This window comes from Vigna angularis, chromosome 8, assembly GCF_016808095.1.
Source record: "Vigna angularis cultivar LongXiaoDou No.4 chromosome 8, ASM1680809v1, whole genome shotgun sequence".
Taxonomy (NCBI): Eukaryota; Viridiplantae; Streptophyta; class Magnoliopsida; order Fabales; family Fabaceae; genus Vigna; species Vigna angularis.
Genome location: NC_068977.1, coordinates 27,763,224 through 27,777,918, shown reverse-complemented (window position 1 = coordinate 27,777,918; position 14,695 = coordinate 27,763,224). Strand labels below are relative to the sequence as shown.

Here is a 14,695-nt window from a genome sequence, read left to right as displayed (position 1 = left end):
CCACATTATTTTAAGGTTTAATACCCTATTTTGTTCTCAGTTTGGCTTGAAAATGTCAAATTATTCTATCCTTTAAAAAATGCGTCAATTATATCCTCACTTAATAAAATTTGCATCAATCAAATTCCTTCCGTTAAATCCGTACAAACGGCGTTAATTATTTTTCTCTTTCTTCTGCTTTTTCAACATTTTCTGCTTTTTCTGTGCAAGCACCAGCTTTTTTCTCTTTCTGCTATTCTTCTTCTCTCTGCTAAATTCCAAGCATTAAATTTTCAACTTCCATCAACCTTTTAATTTTGATTGTTAGCAGACATAATAATACTAATAAACTAAATTGTTATGTTTATCTTCCCTGTTGTGTTTACTCTGCAAACGGCCCTCTATTGTGAAAAGTTGCATAGTCCCAGAAAGTGTTGTCAGCAAATTTGTTTATTAGGCCACCAACTCATGGATTTTCTTCTCTATTTTTATTCAGCGTCATATGTAGATAGAATAATAAAAGATATACATCTATCTGTCTGGTGTATAGATGAATTGAAGTGTCATCTTGGTACCCAAGCATGAGTTGAAGAATTAATTACACTAAATGCATTCCCCCCTCCCCCTCTTGTTTGTAAAAAAAAATACTTTTTTCATCATAACTCTTATTTTTAAGATTGAATCTTTGTGGAATTACTAGGTATGCCAGAATTAAGTTTGTTCTACTTCCTTGTATTTCTGAACGAATCTTTCAGGATTTTTTTCGTAAGTTAGTTTGTTAATCTTGGAGAAAAATATCCACAACCTCCCCGCCCCGTCTCCCAGACTTTTTTTATGTACAGCATTTAAATTTTATTTACTTGGTGTGCTTACATTGTTTGTGATTTACTTGCTTTCCTTCAGTGTATTTTATATATTAACAAAATAAGTTGTTTCATGTTCTGTAGTTGATGAGCATGATGATGGAAAAGGAATGCATATAGTTGTTGTGGTTTTGCTGAGTGCTTTGGTCTCAATTATACTGATTCTTGAAGTGGTGGGTGCATACAAGTTTTAGGAAAAGAAGATTAGGGAACAGGACCAGGCTCGGCTTTTGAAGTTATTTGAAGATGATGATGAAATTGGGGACGAGCTGGGCCTTGGTAGAGTAATATGAAAAAACGATAGCAAACAAACTTCGTCGTGCACCATTATACGTCCACCGCAATTTTCTTTACGAAGAAAGAATAGCAGAACAATTAAACATATGATGTCAGAACAATTCTTATAATTGGTAGAAGAGAGAAGAATAATAGCAGAAGAGAGAAAAAAAGCTGCTGCTTGCACAGAAAAAGCAGAAAACGTAGAAAAAGCAGAAAACGTAGAAAACGTAGAGAGACTTCCATCAACATTATATCCGGATAATAGAGTCTAGTATGATAATTGCATCTTGCATGAATTTATGGTGAATGTATTACGTATAATAATAGTGTAATGTTTTTCTTTGAATGTTGCATGGTAACTCACCCTTACTTGTTTGTTTGTGCCGGAAAAATCTTATTTTTGCGATGATCGTATAATGTTTTTGTTATACGGGAGCAGATGAGGGAACGACGTCTGAACCAATTCAAGCGGAGGAGGAAGCATCAGAAAAATGAAGAATATTTTAAGAAGAAGAAAAATAAAATAAAATAAAATAAAGAGTGTTTTATTTTTGTGTGAAAATATAATGTATTTCTAGTGTGAACTATGTTACTCCTAAAAGGAGGATTGTAATATTGTATGATGTTTTCTTTATTAATGAAATAAATTTGGGTGTGAGATGTTTTATATTTTGGGGTGTTACATTAATGGTATCAGAGCAGTTCGTCCTTAAGATGACCTGCGGGTTGTACGTTTAAGTTTCCTTTCAGTGAAGAGGGCTAAGTGACATGATTTGGCATGTGTTTCTTAAGTTTATATAGTAGAGTGAGTGCAACCCACCTAAGGTTTTAGTAACAGAAAAACGTCTTGATAAGAGTAATGAGGGTGCACACTCATGACTTTATCATAGACGAATTTCTTTTCTTAATTCTTAAGGTTTTGGAAGGGGAGAGTTATGATTTGAGTTCTTTTTGTGTTGTGTGCTTTATAAGTGGTAGAGAGTTACAGATTCAAGGATCACTTGACCTGTATACCTTTATTAGATTTAAACAAAACCTTTTGAGACAAGTTTTTCTTTTTCTAGAAGATAGGTAGATATGGTGTGTTAGAGCTTAGAAGTCAAAAACATCGGAGTTTTGGTCTTGAAGTATAGAATCATCGTTTTTATTTGGAAGTGTTTCAAGAACTGAGCAAGAGGATTAGATATCAATGGTTGTACAAAAAAAAAAAGTTGAGTTCAAAGGTTTAAATGAGAGGAGTTTTGGGTAAACATTAGTGTGGCAAGGTTTGATAAATCAACTTATCTCTTCTTATAGGTGATGCTTGAAGATTGGAAGAAAGAAAATGGTGGAAGATTTGAAGATAAAGCTAAAAAAAAAAGGATAAGAATACTGAAGTAGATTAAGGATAAATCAAATATTAAACGAAGAAGAGTAGAGGAGAAGTTGTATAAGGCGCAAAGTGGATTAAGAGAAAGTTAATAGGAGGAGAAAGTTATAAGTTGAAAGAACGCGATGTCTTTAGAAAATAATAAAGTATTGAAAGGATTCTAAGCTAAAAGAATGATTAAAAGGAGATTGTTAGATATTTTTTTCTTGTAAATGTATTGGAGATTAGATTTAAGAGTATGAGATTTTGGTATGATGAGCAGCGGAGAAAATCCAGGTACGAAAATTTTGGCTTATGGCTTATGCAAATTTTTAGTATTTTTATGAGAGGATTAAATGGTCATGATTTATGGTATAATGGTTGTAAACCTTATTGATTTTTGGAATATTAAAGTTAGTAGAGGTAGTGTAGGTTGAATTAATATTATTATCAACATGGCAAGATAAGGAAGAAGAAGAGTTTGGAAATAGATATAAAGAAGGGTTACAAAACTGATGTGATTATAGAGAATTTGGAATAATTAACAAGTTATAGGTTGTGTTAGAGTAGTCTTCATCGGGTATAGTTATATGGTAATATTCAAACCTCAATGGTGATGTAAAGGATGGGTAAAGATTTATATGTCTCACCTTGATCTCTAACCAGTGATGCGTGTGAGTAAACTTGTTTATACTTACTTTTAGTTTGCATAAGATAAAAATTTGAGATTTGGTTAACACTAAATATCCTTGGGATATGGTTTTGATCTCGGGAAGCACGTTATAATTGATGTTGCGTTTGGGTGATGGCCCTGATAAACTCACTAGATGAGAGGTGGGAGTTGCCCTGATAAGCTTTTTGAGTGGTGGGAATTACCCTGATAATCTCTCTAGTTGAGTGGTGGGAAGTAACATGTTTAAATGATTTGAAAGTGTACTTGCATGGGGAAGCTCTTGAATAAAGTGATGGGAAGGGGCACGATTTAATACTTATCAATGAAACTATTGAATAGAGTGGTGGGAAGGGATACTTGGCACAATGATTTTGTGATATGACATGTTTTGATGACCCATAAATTTTTTATATCTATGGGAGTTATTGCAAGTATTAGAGGATTAATTAGTATAACCATTAATCTATATTTTAATGTCATAGGATGGATTTAACTTATGTGGCATAAGTAGTTTATTTAAATGAGTAGGAGTAGTACTTATAAGGTATGATAGTTGGAAGTTAGTTAGTTTTAAATTCGGCCTTATTGAGATAAAAATAAGTGGGTTTCAGAATTTATAATTGAGTGATCTGCTGAGTCTTATCAGATATACGCAATTGTTAGGTACTGAGTTACAGACAACATTAAGTTTGTGGATTCATATTAGGATACGATGTGGGAAGGTATTTTGAGGACAAGGTTTATATTTCTAAGATTTTGAGTTTATAAGTTAATTCTTGAAGAATGTTTTAAGTTAGGCTAGTAATGTTTGCTAGGAAAATAATTAGATGAAGATTGAAGTAATTTGGAGTATAATCTTGAAAGAAGCTTGATTATCCAAGTTTTGTTAAGTATTTTAGGAATGTTTATCAGGGAAAGAAAATAGTGGTTCAACATTTAGTGTGAGTTAAATAAAGGATAGACATTGTAGTCTAGGGTATGATCGAAAGGATGGTTTCGTCATGTTTCAATATGTTTTTTTTTTAAGTTTATCGTCTTCAATAATTGTTGGTTGATTGTTGAACATTAAGTGTAGTTAAGGGTGAAGGCAATATTACCGAGAATCAAATAAGTTCATCTAGGACGAATGACGAAAATGATGCATGATCTTAAGTATGGAAGGATTTCTATGGATGCTATAAAGCACACTCAATATAGGTATTATTTTTGGACTTCGTGTAATCATTAGACTAATTATGAATTTTTTTGGAGAATAGAAGTAGGGGGCAAGGTGGAGCATTCTAGTATAATTTTTGGTAGACATAAACAACTTTTGAAGGCGTACGATTTCTAGGAGTAGAAACTGTGTTGAGAAAATAGAATGGAAAGTTGTTACAGAAAAAGGATGATTCTCAAAGTTTTGCAGGGTCATGAAAATATTAAATAAGGATCTATAAGGGGAACCACTTTCTGGTTATAGTGTGTATGAAACGTTTTTGGGATCTTGTGATTAATAGTTTATGAGTGAATTTACAAGGAAACTAGAAGATAAGGTGAAATGATCATAACATTATTTTTATTTTCGAGGTCGAAAATTTTTGTTGTTGGGGAGAATGTAAGACCCATGAAAAATATTTACTTTAATAATAATAATTTTATTACTAGTAGTAATAAATTTCTTTGTGAATGGAAAATATATAAGTTTATAAAATGTGGAAAGATTAATAAGAAATTTTGGTAGCTTAATTTGTAAGACCCATAAAAAAAAATATTTATAATAGTAAATTTTAGCATTTTATTAGTAATAATAATTTTAATGGATAGAAAAATGTAAATTTTTGGATATAAAATTATAGTAATTCTAGAGGAAGAGCTTCAAATTTTGATAACTTATTTAGGATTTTTTTTAAGAAAGTGAATAGTGAATAGTAAATAGTAAATAGTAAATAGTGAATAGTGAATAGTAAATAGTAAATAGTGAATAGTGAATAGTAAATAGTTAAAAAAAAATATTAAAATAAATTGTGGAAGAAAACACTCCACGTAGAATGAATGATTCAGAGATAAGAATGGTGAATAAAAAATAATTTTTGAATAGTAAAAATGAATAGTAAAAGTGAATAGTAAAAATGAATAGTAAAAATGAATAGTAAATTTTTTTTGGCTATAAATAGCCAAGGGGGGGAGGCTGAAAATTTGCACCAAAATTCTAGAGAAATTGTGAGAGAAGAGAGTTGGAGAAAATTCTAGTTGAAGAGGGGAAATTCTGGAAGTTTCCGGAGAACGGTTTGAGAAGATGAACCTAAGTCTGGAATAGAGGTAAGGGGAGTTATATTTTGTTTGGTATTATTTTGAGTTTTGTATATGTTGCTTTTGGTTGATCTTAAATCTTGAGTGTGAAGTATTTTCTTTCTGTATGATTTTGAATTTGGATGAGAACATGCTTCTGTGTTTAGATCCAAATGTGATAGTTGTAAAATGAGATGTTGATTATGTTATGTCATATGTATGCTATTAATTGTTTATGGATGGATTAGAAGTTGTCTAACCGGCTCTGCCAGATTCAACTTCTTGTTTCCCCATACTTTATATTGTTTTCCTTATTCGTTTTTATTTTTGGAAGGATTAGAAGTTGTCTAACCGGCTCTGCCAGATTCAACTTCTTATTTCCCCAAACCTGTCATTATTCTTATTATTTAATTACGTTTTATTCCTGGAAGGATGAGAAGTTGTCTAACCGGCTCTGCCAGATTCAACTTCTTATTTCCCCAAACCTGTCATTATTCTTATTATTTAATTACGTTGTATTCCTGGAAGGATGAGAAGTCGTCTAACCGGCTCTGCCAGATTCAACTTCTTGTTTCCCCAAACTATTTATTGCTTTACTTATTTATTTTATCGCATCTTTGGATGGATTAGAAGTTGTCTAACCGGCTCTGCCAGATTCAACTTCTTATTTCCCCAGACATGTATTGTTCTTGTTATTTAATTATATTGTATTTTTGGATGGATTAGAAGTTGTCTAACCGGCTCTGCCAGATTCAACTTCTTGTTTCCCCATGAATTTTTATATTAAGATTATTTTTATGATTGTCAAATATTGTATTCTTCTATGACCATTTATAGTAATATTTTATTATTGTTAATTGTTTATAATTATCTTGTATGAATTCTATTATGAATGTTTATTGTGATGTTTGATATGAAATTATGCATTTGAAATATAGTATGAGTCTCGGGGAGAGACTCTATAATGGCATGGTATTAGTGTATATGTTGATGTTGAGGGTCCTGTTGTTGGTGGTGATCCTAAAACTCTAATAATTTTCCAGTCTCAATTAGAGAAGGATGTGTTATGTGGTGAGAGTAGTAGGAGGTCCTAGTCTATGTTTATAGACATTAATGGATTAACCTTGTGGGTGATATGATATATTCTATTTGGCCAAAACTTTTGTTGTTGAAATCACCACAAGTGCATGACCACCCGAGACTTCCATCAACATTATATCCGGATAATAGAGTCTAGTATGATAATTGCATCTTGCATGAATTTATGGTGAATGTATTACGTATAATAATAGTGTAATGTTTTTCTTTGAATGTTGCATGGTAACTCACCCTTACTTGTTTGTTTGTGCCGGAAAAATCTTATTTTTGCGATGATCGTATAATGTTTTTGTTATACGGGAGCAGATGAGGGAACGACGTCTGAACCAATTCAAGCGGAGGAGGAAGCATCAGAAAAATGAAGAATATTTTAAGAAGAAGAAAAATAAAATAAAATAAAATAAAGAGTGTTTTATTTTTGTGTGAAAATATAATGTATTTCTAGTGTGAACTATGTTACTCCTAAAAGGAGGATTGTAATATTGTATGATGTTTTCTTTATTAATGAAATAAATTTGGGTGTGAGATGTTTTATATTTTGGGGTGTTACAATCATCACTTCTAAAATATCATTTTTCAGAATTTAAAAAAAATAAAAATAGAAAAGATAATATTAAATAAATATAAAAAATTTATACGTGATAAAATATCATTTATATTTCTTTTAAGAAACATAGCAGTCGTACATGTCCTTTTTGCTTTTATTTTTTGCTTTTATTTTTCTTCCTTTGGAATTTGGACAACTAAACAGGACAAAAAGGCTTTCCTTCAGTCTCCCAAATTAAAAAAAGTGTTACGAAAATTTAATTTTACACTCTTGTTAAACACTTAATATGTACTAAACAGAGATATAGTTGATTGATTAGCATGAAAGTGATTAATGGTATCCATATTAAAACTAATAATATATATACATTTATTTTTATATCAGTTACTAATAATTTATAAATTTATCATTTTTATTCTTTTCGTAAGTATATATTAGGTGTTAGGTGTACTTTCAAAGCATAACTTAATCATATTCACAAATATTTTTTAATCTATTCATTTAGAAAACTTTTAAAAGAAACTGCACCAGATTCTAAAAAAATCCAGAACCTCATTCTTTTAGGAATTTATTGATATTTAATTCTATTATATGTTTTTCTCTTGAAATGAAAAATATTATTTGTAATCTAACTAATCCTTAAATCAATTTTAATTTATAGAAAAGTTTACTTTCTTTTTCTAAAAGTATTTCTGAAGAAGTTGTTATGAACAAATTCATCCTAACAAAATCCTATTTATTGATAAAACAAAGTAAAACGATGTAATTTTGTGTATCATTTAGTATTTATAATCATGTCAATGATTCAACAAAAAGAACAGAAGAAGTGCATAATTCATTTTCTTTCTTTGCGTATAGCTACAGCAATTGGCGTGCGTATGGACAATCAAAGCTTGCAAACATTTTACATGCTATGCCAAAAAAAGCTTTTTATACCTGCTAAAAATGACTTTTTATACCTATTTTTGAGCGGGTATAGAAGTGGGGGTATAGAAATATTTGTGTTTTCTATACCAGTCTAAGAGTAGGTATAAAAGAATGTTTTTACACCTAACGTTCGTATAACAGGTATGAAAAATCTCACACTAAAACACTTACTATTATACCTGTCAAAATTAAAATAGGTATAAAAGATGAGAATTTTTTAATACCTATTAGAGTCATAACCGGTGTAAAAAGTGAGTTTTTTTAAAATGTAGATTTACATGTGCTATTATCCATATCAATTCCAAAATATAGTCTAAATAATCTATAACGAGCAAAATAATCAATATATTTTCTATTATTAACACATCAAAATTGTTTCTAAACTCAATGTTATATTTACCTAACAAAGTTCCTAAATAATTTTACCTAACATCCCTATGTGAAAAATTATGGCAAAATTTCCAAGATTTGGACAACATTATTGAAGACTGGCAGGCATATACATTACTTCAACAACCAATTATATTACTCTGTTGAAAGAAACGATGGATGTCAGATCAATACCATACTAAACTTTTTTGGATAATAATGTTCGAATTATATATAACTAATAATTAGCACAAAATATAGCAAAAATGAAAAGTTGAAAGGTCAGTTATGTATTCGTTTAAAGAATATTGGACTACAATTTTTTGAGACCACAGGTTTGATAGTGGTTATATATACTTTTACCGAAGGTGTAACCAGTGTAGCAGACAACTCAACAAGTATGTAATTGGTTAAATCAAAATATAACGGATGAAAATTTAAATATGACGCAGATTCTTACATTTAACATAAATTAAAGAATAAAATTCATGGTTTTACTATTTTGAATTACAAGGGATATCAATTTTTTATTATATAAATTAGATTGATGGCATGTTTGGTGTTTGATAAAAAATATATAAATTTTGATTGGCTTGCAAAAGCTTAATGCAGTAATTAATTTTCCTTTTTCAATATCCCTCTGGACCAAATAAAATTTCCTGTCAAAATTTCAAAACTTTTAACTAAATAATTAGGACAAACTTTTTACTTTGGAATCTTTAACTATGGTACTCGGAATCTATAACTAGCTATACCAAATATAACAAAGTTGACGCGCTGAATACGTCCATCAAAAAGAAGAAATTACCTTATGAGGAAGTAAGTTGAATTCCAATCTTATTAATTAAAGTTTTTAGTAAATGTAATTAGCAGATAACTCAGTAACAATATTCTTACGGAAGGTGGTGTAGCCAGTGTGCTTCCATTAGCTTGTTCTCTCACTTTTAGTTCCTTCTCAACTTCTTTTCTCTTCATCTCACTTTGGCGTAAGAGACCAACAAGTTCTTTTATTCGATCTTTCATTTCCCTTATCTCCATGTCCTTCTCCCAGAGTTGGCACCTATTGTCAACACACAAATTCATAACAGTATACAATATCACAATTGTGCTTTGTTCAATTAGAAAATTGTTTAGTTATCTTATTTATAGAGAATTGAAGAAAAAAATATAATTAATTATAGAGAGAAAAGGTATAGGTCAAAGGACCTAGCATGTTCTCAAGTGAAGCTATTCTGGTCATTCTTGCATTTGGTGACATGGAGGATGCCCTGGGAAATACAATTTTAAAAGCAGCCAGGAAAACATATGTTATCCATCATATCTTCTATGCATCAGTACCTCAAAGATCAAATATTTTTGAGAACTTAAGAGGAAGACTTGACAAATTAAATTAACTTGTTTTCAAAAGAAATAGTACCCGGCAAATCCATTCTTTCTTGGAGGACTGAGACCCTTTGCAGCAAACTCATTTACTTGCTTCAGCATGGCTAATTCATCTGCAAGGGCATCATGTCTGAAGATTGAGCCATAGTATTATAGACTATCCAATATAGATCAATCAGAAGCAAAAATAAGTATTGGACGTGTGTTACATACACTTAGCTCTGTTTCTCATACTCAAAAAGTTACCCTAGATTCAAATATCATTATTTACAAGAGATATTCATAATTCTTACCATATCAGCTAATTCTCTGATAGATGAGATCTCCATAAGAAAGCCAATTCTGCAATCAAAAGAGCTAGAAGTAATATCCTAGAAGAAAAGTCAATAGTTAGCTTAAAATTGATAAGCTTTGGTACTTTAAAATTGATGCAGATTTGTGTTATAAGTGATCCCTAACCCAATACATGTAAGCAAAAAGAATCCCCATATCATCAGACCACAAACACTCCATGATTCTTTGGTACATGTATATGTACATTGTTGACTATAATTCTAACAAGCAGTGTGAATTTCATGATTGGAAAGAAAACATTTACGATATTGGAAATATTGATGTAAAATACATGCTTTCTTTCTCAACAAAAAAACTTTTAGTGGCTTAAAATCAACCTCAAAGACTGGAGTCAACAAAATCATTAAAAATAATATAGCACATGAAAAGTTAAACACCTGTAATAGACTCAAAATCCAACATATAAAACCCTAAAATAATCCTCTGTCATCTCAAACACCTGTAATAGACTCAAAATTTTCATTTCTATGTTCAGCTTCTTGGTTTAGCACACAAACAAAGACAACTTACCCATATAACTAACACAATTGCAGTCCAAATTAGAGTCTAAGAGCAAAATAGGAACATTTTTTGTACCTCAAGAGAGAACATCTGCTGCCGTGGTTGTTAGTTGTTCGTCTTTGTTCCACTGGTCTTTGTACCTCAACCACGGAAATCGTTATGCCCCACGGCCTACCGTCTTCCACTTTCATTCCCTCCTTCCTCTTCTTATTCTTGTTTGACCGCGAAATCTTAGCGAGGTTGTGGAACTTCACAAATCCGTGCAAGGTTGCGGTACAGAACGAGACTCAGAACGTCGCCATCTCCGTCAGCCTTGCCATGGATTCGGCGTTGCACACCGAGACAAGAGTTCTTTCTTCTTCGTTTTCGAATTCGCCGCCACTGTTAGTTGGCTGAGGTAAGAGAGGAGCGAGGCTAGGGTTGAGGTCACCGTCGTGGACGCGAGAGATGTTGTGGATCGAGGCGAGGTGGCTACAATGGATATTGAAACGAAGGATAAGAGAGGAGAACGAAGAACTAAGAATGAGAAGGAGAAAGAAATTGCATAATACAAAAGAGAAAATATTGATAAAAAAAAATTCATACCAGTTATAATATTAACCGGAGTAAAACAATAATCTACACCGGCTATTAGGTTAACAGGGATAAAAAAAAAAGAAAAATTATACCTATTTGAATCATAATCGGTATAAAATATTTGTATTTTTTTACTATAATGCCACCGTACTACTTTTTATACCTATTTTTATTATAATCGGTGTAAAAAAGTTTCTTATATTTATAAAACTGCCACTACACCACTTTTTATAGCTGATAAATTTTAACAGGTATAAAAAATAGCTATAAAAAGTATATTTTCCACTAGTTTCAAGGTTCTACCACTTTAAATTTTCCATTATATAATGAAACAATGTTGATGTCTGTAGGTTTTTTTTTCTTTTATCGACAATAGAAATCAATATATATATATATATATATATATATATATATATATATATATATATATATATATATATATATATATATGCAAGCATACCAAACCAGAAAAAAACATAAAAAAAAAGGGCTTCTTAGAAGCACTTCTTTTAAAGTTGTTAGATTTTTTACGTTATGTTTTAGTATACTAAATAGTTTCACATAAGATAAAAAACAATTTAAATACATGACCTATTTTTTCATTCTTTCTTTAAAACATTTTGTAATAATAAATCGTGATAAAAGTTTGAAGTGTTGGAAATTTCATATTACCAAAAGAAAAAACGATTTCATAAATATAAGTGAATACACACCTTACAAGTAAAGTTGATTTTGTAGTATTAAATTAAGCTTCAAATCAATTTTTTAACATTGTATCATAATCATGTTATCAAATATTTATTATTTGTAAAACATATTTTCTCTCTGAAGCTCTAACATATATGATTATTGATATATTGATATTATCTCAAATTAATTTCCTTTCAAACACAAATTAATTATGTTCTTCCACTGTTTAGTCTCGCCTTTTCAGAGCCTTTAGTTTCTCTTGTTTATGATGTAATTTTTTAAAATTAAGAAACAAGAAGATGCATTATATAGTTGTTTGTGATATTTACATAATGCTTTTGTTCAATATTAAAATTGACCAGGAAGATGGAGTAGATATTACTGCGAATTCTCTTCATCCAGGAATTATTAACAACACAAATATATATCTTCAGAATCGATTTATGACAGGTAATTAATTAATATATTTATATAAATTTACAGTCTACATGAAAATAATGTAAACAATCGTGTTTAAATTGCTAAATAATTAAACTATTAGATCTACACAATCTTCTACTTTGAAGTATCTTCCAAAAGTTTCAATACATACAGTTCTGATATTAATCTTGTATTTTGTACATAAATAATGACATTGCTTGAAAAATGACAACAATGTGTTCATGATGAATTCAAACATACATGTCTTTATAATTATATATTGCAACATCAACGTATAGGTAATATATATATATATATATATATATAGATATATATCTATATATATAAATATATATATATATAGATATATATCTATATATATAAATATATATATATATATATGGATTTGTTAACGCACGCCGGTTTTTCAGTTGGTACATTTTAACAATGTGTATCGGGTTTTAGTAGACAAAAATACCCTTATATATCATGGATTTCTAAGTTTTAAGGTTAAGGGTATTTTAATAATTTTCATTCTCAAAACTAAAAAAAAAAAAACCCCAAACCCTTACTCACCTCTCTTATTCTTCTCAACCCTTCCTCTTTCATCTCTCTCAGTGCAACATTTTCTCTGTCATTTTAGAGTAGTCCAACTGAAAAAAATCAGAAACATTGGCTATTAAACAATCTTACAAAAAATGATTTTATAATGAGTTTTCATTTTATAATTTTTGTCTTATCCAATTTTCACAAGTATAAAGGAATTGGTAATTGACCTAGAAAAAATAAAAAATACTCATTGTTAAACAATTTCTTACAAAAAATGATTTTATAATGAGTTTTCATTTTATAATTTTTGTCTTATCTAATTTTATCTAATTTTCACAAGCATAATGACATCAAAGGAATTGTTAATTGGCCTGGAAAAAATCAGAAACACTCGTTGTTAAACAATTTCTTACAAAAAATGATTTTATAATGATTTTTCATTTTATAATTTTTGTCGTATATAATTTTATCTAATTTTCACAAGATAATGACATTCAAAGGAATTGGTAATTGGCCTGAAGGGTTTTTTTAGAGATGATGATTCAACCTATGCAGATGATGAAATTAGAGAGGTTAGTGAAGATGGTGAAATTGAAGCGATCTTGAATGAACCTTTGTCTGAAGGTGAATATGTCAATGACTCAACTCTTTACAAAGACAAATTGTTTAACGGCAAGTGTTTATGATTTTTTCAATTGGAGTTATAGGGATGACAGAGAAAATGTTGGAGTTGGAGTGAGAGAGATGAAAGAGAAAGGGTTGAGAGGAATGAGAGAGGTGAGTAAGGGTTTCGGGGTTTCCTTTTTTTTTAGTTTTGAGAATAAAAATTATTAAAATACCCTTAACCTTAAAAGTTAGAATTCATGATATATACTAAAACCCGGTACAAATTTCTAAAATGTATCAACTGAAAAACAGACGTACGCGTGTTAACAAATCCCATATATATATATATATATATATATATATATATATATATATATATATATATATATTTCAAGTATACTTTCCCTATAAGAGGATATACACGTTGAGTTTTATAGCCATCTTTGTATGGTTTATGCAGGTCTAAGGAATATTGTAAGTCCATTTGTACCTCGTTACATAGAGCGATTTGTGTTGAAAAATGTTGAGCAAGTAAGTTGAATCACCATGAAAATAGATAGTCTTACAAGTTTCAGAGTTTTAACTCTTAGTGTTAAATATATAGTTTTTTCTTACTATTTTTTGTGTTACATGATGATAGGGAGCATCAACAACATGCTATTTAGCATTGCACCCAGAAGTGAGCGGAATCAATGGAAAGTATTTTGCAGATAATAATATTTCAGAAGCATGTTTGCAGGGATGGGACATGGATTTGGCTAAGAAGCTATGGGATTTTAGCATGAATTTGACCATGAAAAATGAACAGTGACAATGGCCAATATATGTAAGAAAATAGTGTGTTGTTGAAGCTTAAAGTTTGATGGCTTGTGTAAGGATGGATTTTACATATATGTATTTAACTGTTATCATAAAGCCGTCGTTAACATTAAAAAATATTGTAAGATATATTTATGTAATAAAAAGTGTAACATCTCATTTTTAATAATAAAATACTACTAAAATAAAATATTACAGGTATAAAAATTGAATTTTTATAAAAAAAAAAAACAAACATATGAAGGATAAGATCTACACATGTAGAATTATCTGACTTTTCAACTACTTCACTCTCACCTCTTACAGAAACAATTGAAAAAATTGTCTCCTTAAGGTTACATCATTAAGGTGATCATCATAAGGAGAAAACAACACACAATAGACAACACAAAAGCAAGGATATACTATAAAACAAACAGTTGAAGACATATTAATATTTGTTAAAC

At 30.0% G+C, this 14,695-nt stretch overlaps 1 protein-coding gene across 1 annotated transcript; it reads left to right on the top strand.

Moving 5' to 3' along the window:
• The first annotated feature begins 10,748 nt into the window (after positions 1–10,748).
• LOC128193790 (short-chain dehydrogenase TIC 32, chloroplastic-like) lies at positions 10,749–14,241 on the top strand. The gene is made up of 4 exons (XM_052867897.1): positions 10,749–10,937; positions 12,218–12,305; positions 13,891–13,961; positions 14,071–14,241. The coding sequence occupies exons 1-4, from the start codon at positions 10,749–10,751 to the stop codon at positions 14,239–14,241; spliced, it is 519 nt and encodes a 172-aa protein (XP_052723857.1).
• The last annotated feature ends 454 nt before the right edge of the window (positions 14,242–14,695 follow it).